At 40.2% G+C, this 23,094-nt stretch overlaps 3 protein-coding genes across 3 annotated transcripts; 1 reads left to right on the forward strand and 2 right to left on the reverse strand.

Moving 5' to 3' along the window:
• Window positions 1–2,823: 2,823 nt before the first annotated feature.
• Window positions 2,824–5,019, reverse strand: LOC121790769. Its single transcript, XM_042188894.1, has 3 exons — window positions 4,963–5,019; window positions 4,176–4,862; window positions 2,824–4,090 (listed from the first exon to the last, which is right to left on the reverse strand). The coding sequence occupies exons 2-3, from the start codon at window positions 4,855–4,857 to the stop codon at window positions 2,937–2,939; spliced, it is 1,836 nt and encodes a 611-aa protein (XP_042044828.1). The 5' UTR covers window positions 4,858–4,862; window positions 4,963–5,019; the 3' UTR covers window positions 2,824–2,936.
• Window positions 5,020–14,267: 9,248 nt separating this feature from the next.
• Window positions 14,268–18,978, forward strand: LOC121790771 (probable leucine-rich repeat receptor-like protein kinase At1g35710). Its single transcript, XM_042188897.1, has 3 exons — window positions 14,268–15,490; window positions 15,777–18,310; window positions 18,383–18,978. Exons 1-3 carry the CDS (start codon window positions 14,316–14,318, stop codon window positions 18,754–18,756), a joined length of 4,083 nt encoding a protein of 1,360 aa, XP_042044831.1. The 5' UTR covers window positions 14,268–14,315; the 3' UTR covers window positions 18,757–18,978.
• A 3,135-nt stretch (window positions 18,979–22,113) lies between these two features.
• On the reverse strand, window positions 22,114–23,088 carry LOC121790770 (transcription factor ILI5-like). Its single transcript, XM_042188896.1, has 2 exons — window positions 22,970–23,088; window positions 22,114–22,512 (listed from the first exon to the last, which is right to left on the reverse strand). Exons 1-2 carry the CDS (start codon window positions 23,078–23,080, stop codon window positions 22,366–22,368), a joined length of 258 nt encoding a protein of 85 aa, XP_042044830.1. The 5' UTR covers window positions 23,081–23,088; the 3' UTR covers window positions 22,114–22,365.
• Window positions 23,089–23,094: the final 6 nt, after the last annotated feature.

Consider the following 23,094-nt stretch of genomic DNA (forward strand, 5'->3'; position numbering starts at 1 on the left):
AAACTAGAAAATACTATAGGTCTGATGTGTTGAATATTTGTTGGTGGACATTTATTGGCTATGTATTAATTCTGGCTCAATGCCAATTGATTGGGCTAAGCCAAGCGGTGAGCCCTTTAGCCCGGCGACCCTTCTTCTCCACCGTCAGATTGTTGTCACGTCTTGCCTTCACTTGGATCTTGAATCTGCACCTTGGATGGAGGTTGTGTTTGTTATGTGTGAAGTGTATGGCCTGATTGTTTTTCACTTTACACTTCTCTCTTAATCACTCGATTCAGTGAATTCTCTCTTTTCTCTTTCTTCTCCGATGACTTCTTCGGCGGTTTCTGACTCAAACTTATTTTTAACACAAGTATACCCGCAAGTGTACGGGGCTAATGTAGCAAACAGTAAACAAGAATCGTATCCACAAAGACAATGAGTGTCAACCTAAGTACCACGAACCAACCTCAACTACTATCTAGATGAATCGGAAGGTTTTGTTTATCTAAATCTACTTGAAAGCAAAGTAAATACAATAACTGAACAACTTAGAGAACTGAAAGCAAATAAAAGGTAATGGTGTAGATCAAGGATGAGGAAGGTAGAATCCTACGGGATCGATAACAACTATCTTATGCTCAACTAATTTCCAAACTATGCCAACAAAGGGTCTCAAGGTTATTAAGCTATCACTAAGGTAAAACTATATCTCTCTCGAAGCATACAAATTGTAGATTGTTACCTAGAACCAAAGTCTCCTTCATAGAACTAAGGCAACAACTCCTAATAGCTCTTAAGATACTTAGCTTCATTCAAAGGCTCAAATCTCTTGATTATTGGCAAAGACGTCAATTTCTTCTCTTTCAAATTAAACTACTCACTTCTCAGTTCTTAGTAGAATCCACATGTATTTATAAGGTGATCAATCAAATAAATGTATAAGCACAGAAGAAATCAAAATAACCACATGAGCCAAGCATAGAAAATGGTAATCAATTAAACATAAGAATCATTTATCTCCCCCGCAGAACTCTACGGAAGATTTAGCTACTCATGTTCGTCACAAAAGTCATAGAAATATTCGAAGAAATATTCAAAAACATTGTTGAATAAAATAAACTAAAGTATTAACTTCTAGAATTGATTGGCGGATTGGAGGCATCGTCTTCAATCTTGCGATGAATACTCGTCCTCTGCTCGTTCTTCTCTTCTTTCTAGGTGAAAACTGGTATTCTTGGGGTAGGAGGCGTGTATATTTGTATCGGAGGCGTCCTCTTCATATTTACTTAATTAGGCTCTAATTTCCATCATTAGCATAGTCGGACAAACCTGGCGGGGTCGCCAGGTTCGTCGAGCCCAAAGTTGGCGACTCGCCAGCTGCTTACGGCGTTTTTCCCGTACGTTACTAGGCGGGTCGCCAGGTTCGTTTGCACGCGAACCCCGCAGGTCACCAACTACGTCACTGCTACGCGCAGTCTTTGTAAAATGGCTATAACTTCTTCTACCGACCTCCGATTGAGACGTTTACAATATCCACGCGAAGCTCTTTCGAAGACGAAGAGAATGGTATGTATTATGAACTAATCGGACTTCAAAATCTCCAGAAAAACTGTCTCGAACTAAAGCTACTGCACATCCACATATTTTATACAATTTTCTACACATTCTTCACAAAATAGTCAAATTACCAATATCATAGAGAAGTAGCTATAACAATGTCTCAAAGTACACAATATATGATCAAAACCAAGTAAATCTACCCTCTAAACCCATGTAAAATCCAAGTGAATCAGTTTCTCTTGTGTCATTCACTGTTTCCTTGTGTGATTGATCGGTGGTGTAGCTGGCGAAGGCAACTACTTCGGTTGCCGGTGTGTTTGTGAGATCTAGGGTTTGGTGTGCGAGAGATCTGTGCGAGGTTGTGTTATGTGGTTCTAGATCCGGTGTGAAGGAGTTGCGTGGTGTTGATATTGGCGGTGAGAGGTGAATCTCTGGTCGGATTCGACGGTGCTCCCTTGGATCTAGTTTCTGGTTGAATAGGTCTGAACTATCGGCGGGTGGCTGAGCCACAACTTGTGATCTATTCTGTCTCCTCTTGCTTTCTTGTTCTTCTTGTGTGTAATATCTTAGATCCTGTAGGATCTTGCTTGTTATTACTGACTAGTGTACTTAGTGTCCAGGCTGCGGTGAATCAAGGAGCTAGCTAGGGTTTCAACCAAGAGTTGTAATAGCTAGATTATATTACTTGTAAACAAGCTTGTAATCTTGATTAAATCAACCACGTGGCTGAGAGTTTGGCTTAGCTCTCTTGTAAGAAGACAAAGAGGTCTCGGTAATTAGTGAATCCGGACTGGTCTGATCCCTACATGATGGATGTTGTCTTTGCTGCTAATGCTATTATTATTATTATGAGCATCGGCATATAATTCTTCACTATTTAAATATATTATACAACGGTTGTAAATTAATTTCACTGAAAACCTCGGATATGGTATACAATTGAAAGTGAAAATGTATATTCAATTAAAAATATCGGATCCATGTTTTGTGAGTATTTGCAATTAAACTACTCATAACGGTAAAATGATTCAGAAATTGCATTCAAGATCAATTTTTCATATATTTTGGATAACGAGAAGAATGACTTATTAGATAGTCCAAGACTTGTCTCGTATGTCCAATCAACAATCCATAAAAAAGGAGTATAATTAATCTAAATCAAAGAAAACTAGATCAAAGAGAATAGATAGACTGAAAGAAAACTGAGGAAGTGCATTAAAAAGGATACAGTCATTAAAAAATACATAAAACACAAATAGGCAATTCAAATATTGTAAATAATTAAGTAAGTCATTAAATATTACACACATGACACACCTCACCAGCAGCAATTACAGTTTCTTAAACAGAGTAAATTCATCTCTTCCACAATTACAGTAGTATACTACTATCAATTAATCTTCGTCTTCATCAAACATATCATACCACTTCTGTGCATCGATTTCCTCGAAAACCAAGGATGTAGAATTGTGAGAGGATGTGAATGAATCCCTCGCACAAGAAAAATGAATCCAATAGTCGCATTGTGAACATGAGAAAGCCGGTTGATCTACCAATCCCGGGATGATTTGGTGACAATACCCACACCTCTCATTTCTTCCATAAGTAAGCATCCGTGTAAGTGTGAGAGGATGAGAGTGACAAGGCATGCTACTTTTGCCTCCGAACTTGACTTTGGACAAATGGCCAAGCGAGGGAATGCAGTTTACGTGGAAAGAGTAGTCACATATAGCACAGTGGTACAACCAATACTTGCACTCTATACCTTCCTCACACACCTCGCATATGTCATGATCACTACCAGTATTAATAGTACCGGTAGTGATCAAATGCAGAGGATGTTGATCAAATTTACGAAAATGAACCCTTTTTGGTAGTAAGGCACACCTTATATGAATGTAGAAATGGCACGTAGTGCACTTATAGACATCATGAAGGGTGGAGCGGCGGGAACAACAAGTCATGGGGGAGGACTGAGACAATACGCGGGTGGTGCGAAAGAGAATGTGTTGGCTGTGTGAGCTGTGCTTTATAATCATTGGGGTAGCCATGCACGACAGATCAACCACCATGAGACCAAAATCATTTTCACGAATGTAGTAGCAAGGTGCATTGGTAGGAAGACAGCAGAAAACGCAGAGACATATTGAACTGAAGTACCATTTTTCCGGGTCCAGAAAAGGTTGTGCCTTTAGTGAATGGTAACCAGTTGGAATCTCAAACTTGATAATGGGAAAAAGCTCTGAACACACTTTATGAGCAAGGAAAGAGCAGCCGCCAGTTTGTTGAGAGCATCTGTAAAATGGAGATGGAATAGTAATGGTTTGTGTGCATATATCACACACTAGTCTTTTATAATTATAATTACGATCTTCTTCTTCATCATCACCAACTAGGACCAAAGGATGCTTGTGAAAATTCTCAATTCCCAGCTTCCTATCTTCATCACTAGGCTCCTCCCCATCTGCTTGACAATATGTACGGATCTCCAAATTTGGAAATGTGTCCAACTCGTCGTCTGGTAGTTGGATCAACTTTAGGCTTGTTTCTGCAATGAATATATACATACATAGTTAATAGATGCTATTAGTAAATGAAGTGGAGTGAATGAGTTATATACAATCCTTACGTACTTGATTGAATTTTGTCAAGTCCACATCTGACATGAGAAAACTCCATGGTTTGGGGACATAAATAGATGGCGTTATGGGTATGAAGCAAGGATTCGTCGCAGCCAACGCACTCACTGTCCCGGGAACTGGCAGGAATAGAATATACGAGAAGGAAAGGCCAAGGATTAGAGAGGAGCTTGAGAGCAGTAGGCAGTATGGTGCAGTCTTGATGAATCCAAAAATTACATTGTTGGCAGGAGAAGAAGAAACCATCATGTCTCTCCCCACACGCATCGCAACGAGACAAAATCTGTCTACAGTGAGCCACGAGAGGGTGAGGTGGATGGCTCTTGTGTTTGGTTTTGATCTCAACACCATCCACTGCTGCTGCTGCTGCTGCATCCAGAGGATGCATTTCGAGATAGCACTCATCACATTGGTAGAAGAAATTTGGACTTCCTACTTGGAGACAAAGGATGTGGTCTTTAAGATTGGGAAGGATGAATTCTTGTTGGATTTTGTGCGCACATGACTCGTGCAGAAAAAAATTACAAGCAGCAAAGGTGCAAGTGTAAGAGGGAGCGGATAGAATTGGCAATCCGCAAATTTTGCAAAAATGATAGTTATCAGTTTCATCCACTTCATTATCATCTAGAAAGGAAATCAATGGATGAGGATGACTGAAATGCCTATCACCCTCCATGCCAACTGTCATTCCAAAATACAGAGAGAGGTGGTGTTAAAATAGTGACAAGCTTATATTCAATTAGAAGAAAAAAAGAAAAAAGATTAACTCAAAAATACCAACCTAAGGTAAGAGAAGTCGACGAAATGCGGAAGTGCCTCTGATATTTTCTCTCGAGTGTTGAATGCAATTGAATGTGAGAGAGGAGAAGATGGCAACAACTTCAAATATATATATGAATGTTTTGGATGGAATAATGATGCGTGCTACTTTAACAATTCATGTATTTATATACTTGACTTGGTTAGTCGGCCAAGTATATCAATCAAATATCACTACATCCACTTTCTTCGAATGTCATGTGAACAATACTTATAAGTGTAAGAGAATAATGTACTTTAAGAGCATCCACAACGGGCCGCCCTATAGTCCGCCCTAGAGGGTGCCCTATGCTCCGCCGCATCATCATTCTATCCTCTTACCCTTCCACCTGCAGTGGGATGCCTTAAAGTCCGCCCTATAGTTTTAACTACTGTTTTGTTAATTAATTTTATGTTTTCAAATATGTCATGCAAAATAATAAAAAAACATCACGATTTAAAGACAAATCCTACATTACTTAATTAAAAAAAGTTACAAGATTTAGAAATAAAAAATAAGTTCACTACAGATAAAAACCTAGTCTAAAGCAATCCCAATTTGCACTGGAGATCATCGATCATCCTCATGAGTTATTCGGCTTCTCCCGGGTCCTCGCACTGCCTGAGGGCGTTGTGCGTGTCCAACAACGTCCTCCGGTTGGCAGCCGCCACCAACTCCGCGTAGGCATGTCCCGCAACCGAAGTCGGGTTCGGGGCCGGGGCCAGGTTCTGTGAGGATGTCTCCTTCGCCTTGTCCTTGTTCTTGGCAGCCTTGTTGCCAATGGGACGCCGGAAGGACATCGGTGTGCCCGAACTCTCATCCTCGTACATCGAATGGTTGAGGTCCATCGGAGGTGCGCCGCTGTCGCTGCTCGTGAATCCCTCATTGGAACTTCTGCTTCTCCTTCAAGATGAGCCAGGAGTTGTAATGCTTGAAATATCCGTACAAAGAAATGTACGACGCAATCGCTTTATCGCGCACATCAGTCAAACTCTCGCCGCTGCCCTTCTCCCTCAAGCACTTCTCGTACTCCGACGAGAACAAATTGACATGCTTCTTCACCTGATCTCAGTGCTTGCAGAGCTGCTCCATATAGTGCTTGTAGGCGGCGGCCGGCTTGGCCTTGTTGTAGCAATCAGCGATGCGCTCCCAGTACGCGATTTGCTTTTGGTTGTTGGCAAACACCGGGTCCTCTGAAATATCAACCCAACACTTCGTCAAGACAATAGTTTCTTCCGGGTTGTAGTTCGTCCTCCCTGGGGCAAATTCTTCATTCTTCTCCGGAGGCGGCAACTTCTGGCTCTTTGCCTGTTCCTCTTCTTCTTGGGGCGGAGCCTGAGGCGGCGGCGGCGGCGGCGGAGACAGAGGCGCGGCCGCGGGGTGGGCGGGGGCGCGGGTGGGAGACGGCTCCATTTCTGACAGCCTGTACGAATCTATGCTGAAATCCGAATTGTACTGGGTGTTGGAGTTGAAGGGTCAGTATTCATCAGGGTCTGTACCCGGCCATGAAAAATGAATCCAGTAATCTCATTGTGAATATGACAAAGCCACGCTTGATCTACCAATCCCGGAATGATTTGGTTGCAACACCCACACTACTCGAGCCTCGCATCCTTCCCTTGCTTTGGATGACGGTGGCCAATGCGTCTTGCATCCGGTGCATTCATAAACACAATAATGAATGTAGAGAAGAGACATTTCTATTCAGCACAAGGATTACGGTCTACAGAAGAGATGCTTTTGTGTGTTAAGTGCAAAGCTAATAAAGAATGAATGTTTTCCCTCTTCAGTGATGCAATTGAATGTGTATGTATGTATATATGTAATTGAATGTGAGTGAGGAGAAGATGTGTTTAAGACATGCCAACAACTTCCAATATATATATATGTGTGTGTTTAAGACATGCCAACAACTTCCAATATATATATGTGTGTGTTAAACATGGCAAGAACTTAAGCAGATCCCAAGCTATATGGATTGTATTATTTTCATAATGTATTAAATATGTTATACAATTTCTAAAATAATACTACTCCACAAAATATTGTAGTAGATGCCAAGAGTAAGGAACTAAAACTTGTTGCCATATTAAAAGTATGTTACATGAGTAATTAATTTCAAGCAACAAAGTCAGCACTGCACCTTTATTCTAGAGTGAAAGACAAGGATTCAATAATATAATTCTATGAGATGACTTATTGAAAGTTGAACGAAAAGAAGGGGCTGAATCTTAGAATTAGAATTGCACAGTAGAAAAATGGATTGATGACTGCTTGAAGAAAAAGAAGATGACTTGGGCATTAAAATACAATATAATACTCCTAAATGATTACTATTAGTGTAATAATTATTTTCAATTCAATTTTATCTTTCTAATAGACTGTATTTTGTACTCCTAGTTTCCTCTTAAATTTTCTCTTCTAATGCACTGTTTAAATCATTCTCTTTTATCAACCATTTTATTTCATAGCTTTTGTGTTTTAAAATCTTCTGATAAATAAATATTTTATCTTTCTATTTTGAAGTAATTAGACACTATAATTATTTATCCCGTCTAAAAATTGAAAATCATGGTTACACCACTATGTGCGCACACATACACACATATCTTTAGTATATGGAGTACTATATACTCTCTTCATCTTCATCTGCTATTAACAGTCCCGATTTGCCATTTAGTCTACCCGCGGTTAAGAATTTCGATTTACTTTTACTATAGTAACCGCATTCCACTAACTCATTTCACTCGCATTTTATTATAAAACACGTTTATAAAAATGAGTCTACATTCTACTCTATTTTTCTCACCCATTTTCCTTTATATTTTTCAAAATTCATACCAAATTCAACCGAGACTCCTAATCTGCTGTTCAGAGAAAATAAAGTAGAGCCCCTACCAAATAAAATTTCTGCGTCCGCTCCTGCTTACCAACCAATTTTAAATTTTCAATGCACTTTAACTGTCCGCTCCTGCTTACCAACCAATTTTAAATTTTCAATGCACTTTAACTGTATATTCGTTTATTACTATCAATGATCATGTGTCGTGATTTCATAACTACTTTACTCTAATAAAATCAAGAATCCCAAATTGAAGCCTAAAATTGGGCTTTCAAACTAACTAAACCAAAATTTCACACAATTTAACTTGTTCGTAAGAAATAAGGTTGTGTGTAAAACTTCAAACTGTGCGGAAAGGGACATATTATAAAGTCGGTACAAATTAAAGTGTGATTTAACTTGTAGATCGGGCTGGAATTTGATTTATGTCCATCACTCCGATTTCAATTATTAAAGTTATATAAAGTTTGTAAAACATATCTCTCTAGCACTGTGGATTTATATTTCATCGCCAATCCCAATTTACTTCTTCCAAATTGATGCATGAAATATGAGTGAAATAAATGCTGAGGTGGCTACACGAAATAAACGTGTGCATGGGTGCATGCACACGCGAGTTGTGTGATGAGGAGCTGAATCAACACATAGCATGAGTTAGTTAGTGTTATTAGTTGCATATATAAGCTTGTTTTCAATTCAGTTGTAACTATGCTTCGAATTAATGCAAAATTCCCCTTCCTCTGTTTTCTCTTCTCCTTCGCGTCATTCGATTTGCGTAGGTGCAATTCCGGTCGCCGTTCATAGCTCCGGTGACCCCAATTATGCACCAAGTGGTATCAGCTTACCAGATCCTTCTCCTGTGATGGTTGAAACACGCTCAGGCGACATGCGCCGATTGGAAGAGATGATAGCGACCGCTATGGTTGATCTCTCCGATCGGGTGGCTGCATCTGATCGGCGTCGTGAGGAGCTTGATAAGATCCGCGACAATACGGATGGATCGCGCGATCTGGCGATGAAGGAACTCCGTGAAAGTCTTCTCGCTCTACAACTCCAACAAAACGAGTTCCTCAATCGTTTCGCTCCGCACGCGCACGGCGCTGGGCCATTTGCTGGTGTTGGAGGTGGTGGAGGTCCTCAGCAACGTCCGCAATACTTCGCTACGCGTCAATCTAAAGTTGGATTTCCGATCTTCGCCGGCGAGGACTTGACTGGATGGATCCTTCGCTGCGACCATTTTTTCACGGTCGATTTGACTCCTGAGGACTCTAAGGTCCGTCTCGCTGTGATCAATTTCGAAGGAAGAGCTCTCCAATGGTTCCAGAACTGGTCTAAATACCAGGATCGAGCTATGTCAACGCCGTGGCCGTTATTTTTGCAAGCGCTCGAAGCTCGATTCGGTGATCAACTCTTGGGAGATCCAATGACTGAATTACTCGCCCTCAAACAATCAGGTTCTTTCGCTGACTATCATGACCGTTTTGAACTGTTATTGGGCCGTGTTTCCCTCTCTGAGTCTTATGCAATTAGCCATTTCATTAATGGTTTAAAACCTATTGTTCAAAAAGCCGTCCGCATGTTTATGCCTCAGACTTTAGCACATGCATATGCTCTAGCTAGATTGCAGGATATGTCTGTGCCACTTAAAGAGAATGTTACTCCCAATAATCGTAGATTCATTCCTACCGATGTTCACTCTCGAAACAATTCCACTCCTCTGCTACCTACACCAATTACCCCCACTTTTAAATCCAGACGTCTACTGACTGATGAAGAGATGGCGGATAAACGTGCTAAGGGTCTCTGTTATGGGTGTGATGAGAAATTCGAGAGAGGCCATCGTTGTGTGCGGAAGCACCTTTATTTGTTGGAAATTGATGATAATCTACCATCTGTAGAGCTAACTTCTGATTCCTTGTGTGATGAGATGGGGGAGGAGGAGAATGGGAACCCTCTCATTTCGATACATGCTATCAATGGTTCTTCCTCACGGCATTTTAGAACAATGAGAGTTACTGGCCGCATGGGGAAGAAGGCTCTACACATCCTCATTGATTCGGGGAGCACACATAATTTCTTGGATTTACATCTAGCTAAGAAATTAGGCCTCAACCTGACTGCTGTTACTCCAGTCTCTGTTAATGTAGCCGATGGGAATCGATTGGAATGTAATTCTATGTGTAAGGGGTTGAAATGGCTCTTGCGTGGTACTACCTTCTTCACAGATGTACTTCTTTTACCCTTGGGAAACTGTGATATGGTGCTCGGTATACAATGGTTAGAGACACTTGGTGATATTCAATGGAACTTTAAAAATCTAACCATGGATTTCACCTTGAATGGGAAGCGACACTTGTTGAGAGGAGGCCATCAGGAGACCATTGTCCAGGCTGTGTCTGAGAGAGAGATGAACAAACTCTTAGCCCACACTGAAGGAATACAGCTATGTTGCATTCAAGTGAATGGAGAAGGCTATTCCGAGCTCATTAATATTCAAGGCTCGACTGATCCAGACCAACCTATTTTCCCTCAGATTCAGGAGTTCCTGGATGAACATAAATCTATTTTTGCTGAACCTACAACTCTCCCTCCCATGCGTTCCCATAACCATAAGATCTCACTGATGCCTGATGCCAATCCAGTAAACTCGAGGCCTTATAGGCACTCAGCTTGCTGATCTGCTGCAGCAAGGCTTCATTCAACCGAGCTCTAGCCCATTTTCTTCCCCGGTGGTGTTAGTCAAGAAAAAGGATGGTACATGGCGCATGTGCGTTGATTATAGACGGCTGAATAAGGTCACTATCAAGGATAAATATCCTATTCCACTCATTGATGAACTTTTGGAGGAGCTTAGGGGAGCATCGGTTTTCTCTAAAATCGACCTCAGATCGGGCTATCACCAGATCAGAATGGAGCTACCGGATATCCCTAAAACTGCTTTTAAAACTCATGATGGCCACTACGAGTTCGCGGTGATGCCCTTTGGTCTCACCAACGCGCCGGCCACATTCCAAAGTTTGATGAATGATGTTTTCCGGCCTTACTTGAGGAAATTTGTCTTAGTCTTTTTTGATGATATTTTGATCTATAGCACAGATATTAAGGTCCATCTCGAGCACCTTCGGCTGGTTTTTCAAAAACTTCAGTCGCATTCCCTCTTTGCCAAGGCTAGCAAATGTGAGTTTGCTAAAACCCACATTGAATATCTGGGACATATCATCTCAGCTCAGGGTGTAGCTACTGATCCTAAGAAGGTAAAAGCCATGCAGGAATGGCCCACACCCTCTGATGTCTCTAAGCTCCGCGGTTTTCTTGGTCTCACCGGCTACTATAGGAAATTCATCCGGAACTATGGTATCATATGTAAGCCTCTCACGGACCTATTGAAGAAGGATGCCTTTCATTGGGATGCTGATTCTGATCGAGCTTTCCTTGCCTTGAAACAAGCTATGATTTCGCCTCCGGTACTCGCTTTACCCGACTTCTCTATTCCTTTCGTTGTGGAAACGGATGCTTGTAGTTATGGTATTGGAGCTGTCTTGATGCAACATAATCATCCCATTGCTTTTATAAGCAAGGCTCTATCTCAAAAGAATAAAGGCCTCTCTGTTTATGACAAGGAACTACTAGCCATAGTCTTTGCGGTCACCTATTGGAGCCATTATTTGGGTGCTATGCCCTTTGAAGTTCGCACGGATCATAAAACTCTCAGTCACTTAATGAAGCAGAAGTTAACTACCCCGGGGCAACTTAATTGGCTTTCTAAATTGATGGCCTTCGACTTTGTTATCACTTATAAACAAGGCGTGGAGAATGTAGTCGCGGATGCACTCTCTCGGGTGCATTCCTCTGAAGTGTTTTGTATGGCCATCACCACGGTTTCTACGGATCTGTACCCCTCCATTCAGGCTACGTGGGAGTCGGATCCTTCTCTTAAACTGCTCATTACTGACTTACAGCTGCACTCTGCTCCTAATTCCAAGTTCTCTTGGCTGGGGAATCAATTGAGACGGAAAGGGCGATTGGTTGTGGGGAATGATGCAGCATTGCGTCTGAAAATCATATCTCTTTTCCATAACTCTAGTTCCGGGGGTCACTCAGGCATCCTAGCTACATATAAGAGGTTATCTTCTCTTTTCTATTGGCCGAATATGGAGAAACAGATCCGGCAGTTCATTGGAGAGTGTGACATTTGTCAGAGGTTTAAATATGACAATAGTGCTTCTCCTGGCTTGCTTCAACCCTTGCCTATTCCTGAGGCTGCTTGGTCTCAAGTTAGCCTTGATTTCATTGAAGGACTTCCCCTCTCTCATGGGAAATCTGTCATTTTGGTAGTGGTTGATCGACTAACTAAGTATGCACATTTTGTGTGTCTCACTCACCCGTTCTCGGCATTATCAGTGGCTCAAGCTTTCCTTGATCATGTTTTTAAGCTTCATGGGCTTCCTACTATCCTTATTAGCGACCGGGACAAGGTGTTCCTTAGCCAATTTTGGTCCGACTTCTTCAAACTGCAGGGGGTCGAATTACATATGTCTACGGCCTATCACCCTCAATCCGATGGCCAAACCGAGGTTGTTAATCGTTGTTTGGAGACTTATCTCCGTTGTATGTGTGGTGATCAACCGGCTACCTGGAGTAAGTGGCTGAGTCTCGCGGAATTCTGGTACAACACGTCGTTCCACACGGCGATTGAGACTACACCATTCGAAGCTCTATATGGTTACCCTCCGCCGATCCATATTCCTTATTTCAGGGGCGATTCTTCCGTGCATGATGTTAATGAGAGTCTCTTGGCTAGGGAGGCCATGTTAGACGTGCTTAAGTTCCACCTTGGACGTGCTCAGCGGCGCATGAAACAACAGCACAACAAGCATCGCTCGGACAGGCAGTTTGCTATTGGTGATTGGGTTTACTTGAAACTCCAGCCTTATCGTCAAAACACTCTCCGTGATCGTCAGTTTCATAAGCTCAGTCCACGGTACTTTGGGCCCTTCAAGGTGCTGGATAAGTTTGGGGAAGTAGCATATAAGTTGGCGCTTCCCGCAGAGGCTAAAATTCACTCGGTTTTTCACGTTTCCCAGTTGAAAAAGAAGCCGGGCTCTCTCTCTCAACTCCATGGTACTCTGCCAGTGGCTGGTAACTCGACCTTCTTGGAACCGGTTCAGATTTTGGATAGGCAATTGGTGAAACGAGGCAACCAACCGGCGACCAAGGTCCTGATTCATTGGGCGAATTCTTTTCCGAAAGACGCGACATGGGAATTTCTCCACGATATTCGGGAAAGGTTTCCTCATTTCCAACCTTGAGGGCAAGGTTACTTGAGGGGGGGACGTTTGATGCATGAAATATGAGTGAAATAAATGCTGAGGTGGCTACACGAAATAAACGTGTGCATGGGTGCATGCACACGCGAGTTGTGTGATGAGGAGCTGAATCAACACATAGCATGAGTTAGTTAGTGTTATTAGTTGCATATATAAGCTTGTTTTCAATTCAGTTGTAACTATGCTTCGAATTAATGCAAAATTCCCCTTCCTCTGTTTTCTCTTCTCCTTCGAGTCATTCGATTTGCGTAGGTGCAATTCCGGTCGCCGTTCATAGCTCCGGTGACCCCAATTCTGCACCACAAATGTATCCACCATTCCCAAAGAGGAATCAAAACTTGTACAAAAATACTTATTGGTGCATTGATAGTATTTAATCATGAAATTTTATCAAATTCTTATTTGTATTATCATGATGCCTATCAAATTTTGAATGATAAATAAGGAAATTTCAAATTTTCAACGGTCTCATTTTGACCAAATTTGTTTTATTTTTAGCTTACTAAGATTAAAATGAAGTCGTTTGGTCGTCCATGACATCCAAAATCAATTGGTTGATTCTTCCTATAAATGAATTGTGAAAACTTGTATGTTGAGGGGTTGGGTTGGGTTTTGACATCCAAGTCAATGGAAATAGTTGCATTGATACACAAAACTCCTATTATGGTTATGAATAACCTAAAATTCGATCATATCTTAATAAAATATATACTCTTCTTCCGTCGTTTGAAGATAACCCATTTTTTGGTCCCAACTAAGATAACCATTTACTAATAGTAAAAACCATTTATCTCTATTTTTATTCAATCTCTCTTACTTTAGTATAAATTCACGTGTCGTCCAAGAAAGGAGTCGTCTTCTTTGGAACGGAGGAAGTACATTATAACAACGAAGCACTTCTTTGGGACAGAGAGAGTAATTTATAAAAAAAATGGTAAATTTGAAATGCTAGGTACCCCTATTCAAATTGAGTGAGAAGAAATGGTCATCCTAAAAAACGCGTGGGAAAAAACACCTCCACATGCATTATGAGAGTTCAGTCATTGACTTGGAAGACTTATATTTATGATGTTAATTACACCAAAAGCAGACTGCTGAATCTGATCTGGTTAGAGGATTAAGAAAAGTAACCACACATATGCAAACTAGAAAATTAAATATAAGTGATGGATGTCGTTGCTGCTATGATCATTTTGAGCATCAGCATATTGTTGATGAGCAATGTAGTTGCAGCGAATGCTTCAAACTCGAGCAGAGAATTGGAGGCGTTGATGGATTTCAGGTGGCCTTATATCAACTCCACTGCTCATCACTGTCGGTGGAAAGGCATCACCTGTGATGATGATGGCCGCGTTGCAGAGATAAGCCTGCAGTCTCATGTAGGATGCTATGGTGATGATGATGAACCTTGGGGGTGTCACGATCTTGGCTGTTTGGATCCGCTTGTTTTCACATCTCTCACTAGCATTCATCTGAGCTCGTGTGGTCTCTATGGAGTTATCCCACCACACATAGGTTACCTCTCCAACCTATCGTATCTCAATTTCTCGAATAATCTACTCAATTCCCAACTGCCTCTTTCATTGGCAAATCTGAGTGAGTTACGCGTTCTACACATTTCTCATAACTATGGTGTTTATGGTAGCATTCCACCTGAGATAGGAAGCTTATCAGAACTAACTCATCTCGATTTGTCCTACAATCGACTCAAGGGTGAGTTGCCTCTTTCACTTTCAAATCTCACTAAATTGGAGATACTTGACATTTCTTCTAATAACTTTTCTAGTGGCATTCCACCTGAGATAGGAAGCTTATCAGAACTAACTCGTCTCTATTTAGCTAACAATCGACTCGAGGGTGAGTTGCCTCTTTCACTGTCAAATCTCACTAAATTGGAGATACTTGACATTTCTTCTAATAACTTTTCTGGTGGCATTCCACCTGAGATAGGAAGCTTATCAGAACTAACTCATCTCGATTTGTCTGGGAATAGCCTTGGGGGTGAGTTGCCTCTTTCACTTTCAAATCTCACTAAATTGGAGATACTTGACATTTCTTCTAATTACTTTTCTGGTGGCATTCCACCTGAGATAGGAAGCTTATCAGAACTAACTCGTCTCTATTTAGCTAGCAATCGACTCGAGGGTGAGTTGCCTCTTTCACTGTCGAATCTAACTAAATTGGAGATACTTGACATTTCTTCTAATAACTTTTCTGGTGGCATTCCACCTGAGATAGGAAGCTTATCAGAACTAACTCATCTCGATTTGTCTGGGAATAGCCTTGGGGGTGAGTTGCCTCTTTCACTTTCAAATCTCACTAAATTGGAGATACTTGACATTTCTTCTAATAACTTTTCTGGTGGCATTCCACCTGAGATAGGAAGCTTATCAGAACTAACTCGTCTCTATTTAGCTAGCAATCGACTCGAGGGTGAGTTGCCTCTTTCACTGTCGAATCTAACTAAATTGGAGATACTTGACATTTCTTCTAATAACTTTTCTGGTGGCATTCCACCTGAGATAGGAGCTTATCAGAACTAACTCATCTCGATTTGTCTGGGAATAGCCTTGGGGTGAGTTGCCTCTTTCACTTTCAAATCTCACTAAATTGGAGATACTTGACATTTCTTCTAATAACTTTTCTGGTGGCATTCCACCTGAGATAGGAAGCTTATCAGAACTAACTCATCTCGATTTGTCTGGGAATAGCCTTGGGGGTGAGTTGCCTCTTTCACTTTCAAATCTCACTAAATTGGAGATACTTGACATTTCTTCTAATAACTTTTCTGGTGGCATTCCACCTGAGATAGGAAGCTTATCAGAACTAACTCGTCTCTATTTAGCTAGCAATCGACTCGAGGGTGAGTTGCCTCTTTCACTGTCGAATCTAACTAAATTGGAGATACTTGACATTTCTTCTAATAACTTTTCTGGTGGCATTCCACCTGAGATAGGAAGCTTATCAGAACTAACTCATCTCGATTTGTCTGGGAATAGCCTTGGGGGTGAGTTGCCTCTTTCACTTTCAAATCTCACTAAATTGGAGATACTTGACATTTCTTCTAATAACTTTTCTGGTGGCATTCCACCTGAGATAGGAAGCTTATCAGAACTAACTCATCTCGATTTGTCTGGGAATAGCCTTGGGGGTGAGTTGCCTCTTTCACTTTCAAATCTCACTAAATTGGAGATACTTGACATTTCTTCTAATAACTTTTCTGGTGGCATTCCACCTGAGATAGGAAGCTTATCAGAACTAACTCGTCTCTATTTAGCTAGCAATCGACTCGAGGGTGAGTTGCCTCTTTCACTGTCGAATCTAACTAAATTGGAGATACTTGACATTTCTTCTAATAACTTTTCTGGTGGCATTCCACCTGAGATGGGAAGCTTATCAGAACTAACTCATCTCGATTTGTCCTACAATCGACTCAAGGGTGAGTTGCCTCTTTCACTTTCAAATCTCACTAAATTGGAGATACTTGACATTTCTTGGAATTACTTTTCTGGTGGCATTATGCCTAAGATAGGAAGCTTATCAAGATTGACTCATCTCATTTTGTCTAACAATCTATTCATGGCTGACCTACCTATTTCACTACCAAATCTAACTAAATTGGAGCTTCTTGACATTTCTTACAACATCTTTTCTGGGGTCATTCCACCTGAGATAGGAACCTTATCAGAAATAACTCGTCTCGATTTGTCTCACAATCGACTCAAGGGTGAGTTGCCTCTTTCACTTCCAAATCTCACTAAATTGACAGAACTCCACATTTCTTCTAATGACATTTCTGGTCCCATTCCACCTGAGATAGGATGCTTAGTGAGACTAACTCATCTCAATATGTCTCAAAATCAACTCTACAGTGAGTTGCCTATTTCAGTGGCAAATCTCTCTCAATTACAGATGCTTGAAATGTTTCAAAACTTGATTCATGGTGCCATTCCCTCCGGATTAGGAAACCTCCAATCCTTGGCTGTTCTTGACTTGGGAAGCAATAGCATCACTGGTGTCATTCCCTCTGAATTAGGAAACCTCCAATCCTTGGATTTTCTTGACTTGAGCAACAATGGCATCACTGGCTCTCTTCCTTCAACTTTCATTCACTTAACAAGATTACGATTCTTGGAATTGGAAAAACTATCTTCAATCTGCGAGATAAATCTAAGTAGGAACTCAATCAAAGGACAGATACCTCTTGATCTAGGAGATGCTCCCGTTGCACAGCATCTGACTATCGACCTTTCTTGGAACAATCTTTCCGGAAGAGTCCCTCAATCTGTTTTTAAGTTGAGTAGCATCAATTTGTCCTACAATCATTTGGAGGGCCAGATTCCGCTCGCTGTCTGGCGTAAGTTTCCGATTGAATCATTCTTGGGCAATCCCATGTTACTTGTTCCAAATGAGTCCATGCCCGAAAGAGAAAAACATCGAAACAATTCAGTTACAATTTATGCTGTGGGGATAGTATTTGGCTGTGTGTTTCTGTTTTCAATTTTCTTTGGAGTCTTTTTCTTAAGAAAGAAAGCAGCAGCAGCAGCAGTCACACCTGATCCCAAACATGGAGACATATTCAAGATATGGAATTTCGATGGCAGCATGGCATATCAAGACATCATTGAAGCAACACAAGACTTTGACTTCAGATATTGCATCGGAACTGGAGCCTATGGGAGCGTCTACAGAACTCTACTGCCCACTGGAAGAGTTGTTGCTGTGAAAAAGCTTCACAGATTTGAAGGAGATAATCCTACTTTTCACTCCTCTTTTAGGAATGAAGCTAAGGTTCTCTCTCAGATTCGCCATCGACATATTGTCAAGCTTTTCGGCTTTTGTCTGCACCAGCGATGCATGTTTCTCATCTACGACTACATGGAAAGAGGAAGCCTCTTTAGCGTGTTGAAGGACGACGAAGAAGCCGTGGAGCTGAACTGGAAGAAGAGAGTAAATGTGGTGAAGGGCATTGCCAATGCCCTATCTTACATGCATCACGATTGTAGCCCTCCTATTCTACACAGAGACATATCAAGCAGCAACATACTCTTGGATTCAGAGTTTGAAGGTTGTTTATCTGATTTTGGTACTGCTAGATTGTTGGATCCAGATTCATCCAATCAGACTCTATTAGTCGGAACTCGGGGGTATATTGCACCAGGTACGCACATCTTAACATAGTTTAAAGTAGTAGTAATTGTTTTCATGACGATAACATGTTTGTTGGGTGCAGAGTTGGCCTTCACAATGGTGGTTACAGAAAAATGTGATGTGTATAGCTTTGGAGTTTTGGCATTGGAGGTCATGTTTGGAGATCACCCGGGGGATTTCATTTCCTCCATGACGACGATGAAGAGATCCATGCAGTTTGCTCAAAACATGATGGTGCAACAACTCATGGACAAGAGGCTACCATCTCTAGACGAAGATGTAAGAATGTCGAGGGAAGTGGTTGGAGTGGTGAAAATAGGACTGAAATGCATAAGCTCTGATCCAAAGTTGCGGCCGTGTATGAAGGAGGTGTGTCAGGAACTCGCTAACCATCCACCACGATTGACAATGCCATTCCGCTCCATATCGGTGCTCCATCTCATGCACTCACTCTGAACTCACAACTTACAACTGCCATCTTTTGGTAATAAATTTTCAGATGTTCAGTAGCCATATGGAAATGCCTCTATTTTCTATGTTTATGTATCAAGATTCAATATAAATGTTGGCATATGTAGCTTTGGATTTATACTATTGGGTATAGTTAACTATGTTTATGTGACTTGTAAATTACTATGTTCTTCTCCCCAAGGTATATTGCCACCTCTAGTTCTTTTGCTCTGTTTATTTTACTTTGATTAGTCCTGTATAAATTGCGTTAGTAGTCGATAATTATACAAGTGCAGCCTTTTATGAAACAAAATAAAATTAGAAGAGCATCATAAAAAGCATATCTTCCTAGTCAAGGCTTGGTTTGTATTCATATGTTTGAATGTTGGAAAATGAATTTGCCTCCGAACTTGACTTAGGACAGATAACCAAGCGAGGGAATGCAGTTTATGTGGAAAGAGTAGTCACATTTAGCACAGTGGTACAACCAATACTTGCACTCTATACCTTCCTCACACACCTCACAAATGTCATGATCAAATGCAAAGGATGTTGATTGAATTCACCAAAATGAACCATTTTTTGTAGTAAAGCGCACCTTATATGGAGCCACGGGAGCAACAACTGATGGGGTGCACGGATAGCGGAGGTGCGAAAGAGAATGTGTGAGCTGTGATTTATAATGGTTGGAGCAGCCATGCATGACAGATCAGTCATCATGTACGAGGAAGAACAAAGCAGTAGCAAAGTCCATTGCAAGAAAGAAAACAGAAAATACAGCAAAATATTCCATTGAAGAAGCATTTGGCTGGGTCCGAACAAGGTTGGGGAGTTGGGTTGGGTTGGGAGTGGATCATGGACATCCAAGTCTAGAAAACTCCTATTATGGTCATGAATTAACCTAATATTCGAAATATATATCATATCATCATATAAAGTTTTTGTACATTCAGCAGATGGAGGAGTTGGGTTGGGGAGTTGGGTTGTGAGTGGTACCGCAATGGCGGACGCAGGGCCGTCCCGACAAAATCAGAGGCCCTGTGCAAAAATCTAAAATGAGGCCTACCACTATAGAAAAAAAGACAATGCATTTTAAAGCTACATGATAATTAAAGAAAAAAAGACAATGCATTTTAAAGAAATATACTATAGAAAAAAAAGACAAATTGATACGTTTGCGCTGCTCCCAATCGCAATGGCCCGACGATGGCAGGCGCTGCAGAAGCGATCAACGATGGCTCTGGTGAGCTGGTCCCTGTTGCGGCGTTTGTCGATGAGGAACACCGAACACGAACAGGCGGCTCCCAGGTCTACGATCGGGAAAAGAAACCGATCAGAATTGGAGTCACGATGCTAGAAAAAGGCCTGGGCGTTGCTATACAAGAGAAATAGCTTTGTTGGGCTGAAAAAATAGGAATACATGTATATGGGCTGAAATATTTCAGAGGCCCCTGAAAATTGGGGGCCATATGCGGTCGCACAGGCCGCACGGGCCAAGGGACGGGCCTGGGCGGACGTCCCGACGGAAAGCCGCGGATCTGTGGTGTCCGCAGCGGACGTTCGTATCCGTCCCTCCCACGCCTAATAGCTGACGTCCCGTGCGGACATCCGACATGCCGGTCGGACGTCCGCAGGGAAATCCGCCACTGCTGATGCTCTCAATGCATATACTAGTATTCACGCTAAATAATTCAAACATTCCGGAAGAAGCATGGCATGAGCTCAGCTCCATTTTGTCGTCTTTCACAATTAAATTGCTAGAGTATTCTCATTAATAAAATTAAGTAGAATATGGATACACATCATAATTGATAGTAGTATGTCTAAATACCCTGGCAATTTTATTATGTATGTCTAAATACCCTGGCAATTTTATTATGAAAATAAAACTACACGTTTATATCATGGTGGTTCATTCTATATATAAAGAGCAAGGATATAAAACCAAAACAAATTGTTATTTTTGAAAAAAAAAATTAGGCATTCTATTATACTCCCTCCTACCCATAGAAATATGCCATTTAATATTGACACGGTTTTTAATGCATAATTGGAAAAATAAAAGAGAATGAGATAAAATAGTTGAAATTGTGTAGTGAATAAATAAAAGGTAAAAGAGAAGGAGAAAAAAAGTGCCAAAAATTAATATGGACTATTTGTATGGAATGGACGAAAAAGAAAATATGACATATTTCTATGGGAGAAAGGGAGTAAATAGTTGTAGTACATATCAACTAAAAATGAGATCAAAATAATGAATTTTGTCTTTTACAAAATAAATGTGATTTTACAAATTGGATCTTCTATAATCTGGAGCCGTACCGTTATTATTGACTATATATATATATAATTTTATGTATGATACTCCCTCCATCCCCCAAATTTTTTTATAGTTTAATCGAGCACGAGTTTTAAGAAATGTAATGGAAAGCGGGTTGAAAAAGTAGGTAGGATGTGGGTCCTACTTTTAAAGTATTAGTTTTATAATAAAATGTGAATTGTAATGAGTTAGTGGAATGTGAGGTTCATTACTAAAAATGGTAAAAAGTGAAATGTGACAAATTTTATGGGGACGGATGAAAATGGAAAAATGTGACAAAATTTCAGGGACGGTGGAGTATTTGTTTATATTATTGTCATATTTTTTTAGAATTATAATTTATAGACACTCACTGTCACACCCATATATATGTCTTGCCGACTTTATTTAGCAGCTTGATTAAGGAAAAATTATCAACTAAACATTGCCGACATTGAAACATAGCATGATTAGGGCCTAATTAACACCACTAGTAATTATGGGTAAAATTAATTAGTAGAATATGAAGCATAATTACCAAATATTATGTACTTTTTTAATTTATTAATATTTCACGTGCATGTATATATATCATTATTGCAATGTGATAATCCATGCCATTAGATACCTGTACTAGTTTTCAGTTTTTTTATGACCCAAAAAATGTGTTGCATCAATCAAGATTGTATTCAAACGGTCATCAAATTTCAAATTCATGATAGTGAATTGACTGAGTTCTATTTCTATATGTCTATATAGGGATTATCTCACAAATATGGATTACTTTGTTCGAATATTCCTTTTATAAATTAAAGTAGTACATTATAAAATGATGGACAAAGTGGCGGCTGATTAGCTAGATTATTCATGTAAATCTTTTGAAATGTATTAGAGATTGTAGTCAAAGTGACAAGAAAATCCAAGACATCAATTTTGGTTGGTTATACAATTCTAACTTTTTATATGTTGGTCCCAAATATCAATTATCATTATATATTTTGCTAGGGAAAAGACCAACTATATGTCCATAAACAGTAGTGACACTGAAAAGAAATAAATGAACCAAATTGAAATACATATATTTATATTCATGCAACATTAATGGATGAGAAATTCTATAGAACTCGGCACCTCATGCAATAATGTCTAAGCTTCTTGCCGCTAAGACAAAGGCTCTGGACAAATGCTATAGCTTCTTCAAAACCCTAATATTGTTACTTATATATGTATCCTCCATTTCAATTTTTTTGTAACATCTCATATTTAATTCGAAAAGATATCTGAAAATACGAGATGTAAACGAACACACGAGCAATTTAACGTCGGAGGAGTGCCCTAATAGTATCTTCATCCACATTTCCAGAAGCAAGAAGCTGAGAGAGTCTCTCACTTAGATCATCCACCTCTTTGTGCAGTCTCTTGAGGTAATTGCATGTCTCCTTCAAAATCTTTGTTGCTGAAACCTATTTTAATGAACAAGAAAAAAATAAAAAAATTTATTTTCTTCATACTTCCAAACACATGCATGAATATGTAATGCCTAATTGTTCATATTTAGCTAGTGAAAGTCACCATATCAACTTTTTAATTTCTTATTGCTATTATTTTTCATTTTCTCCAATAGTTTAGATATATGATGATGGGTCTTTTTTGACCTATTTCCAATTGTCTCTTCCATATCTTGAGGTTTGGTTAAGGGAAATCTTTATGTGAATATTAGTTCTTTCTTTTTTGTCTGAGCCTTGTGTCTTGTGTGTCTTTATATCATAAAATCAATGTTTTTATGAAGAAGAACTGCATAGATGGGGTGGTCTTAAACCATCATGTTTAGGGAAAAAATTTATTTCTTGGGAAAAATCTATAATTACAACAATTCAGACATTAATTTAATTAAGTTAATACTTCATATTTATAACTTACCTTTGTGTTACACCTTGAACTTGAATCTGGCAACAATGGATGCAGCTTCAAGATGAGATCATTGATCTCATCTTCTGTTATTCTTGAACTTCTTTCCTTTCTACTTGACATAATCTCTCTCTCTC

The sequence above is a fragment of the Salvia splendens genome, unplaced genomic scaffold (assembly GCF_004379255.2).
Source record: "Salvia splendens isolate huo1 unplaced genomic scaffold, SspV2 ctg617, whole genome shotgun sequence".
NCBI lineage: Eukaryota > Viridiplantae > Streptophyta > Magnoliopsida > Lamiales > Lamiaceae > Salvia > Salvia splendens.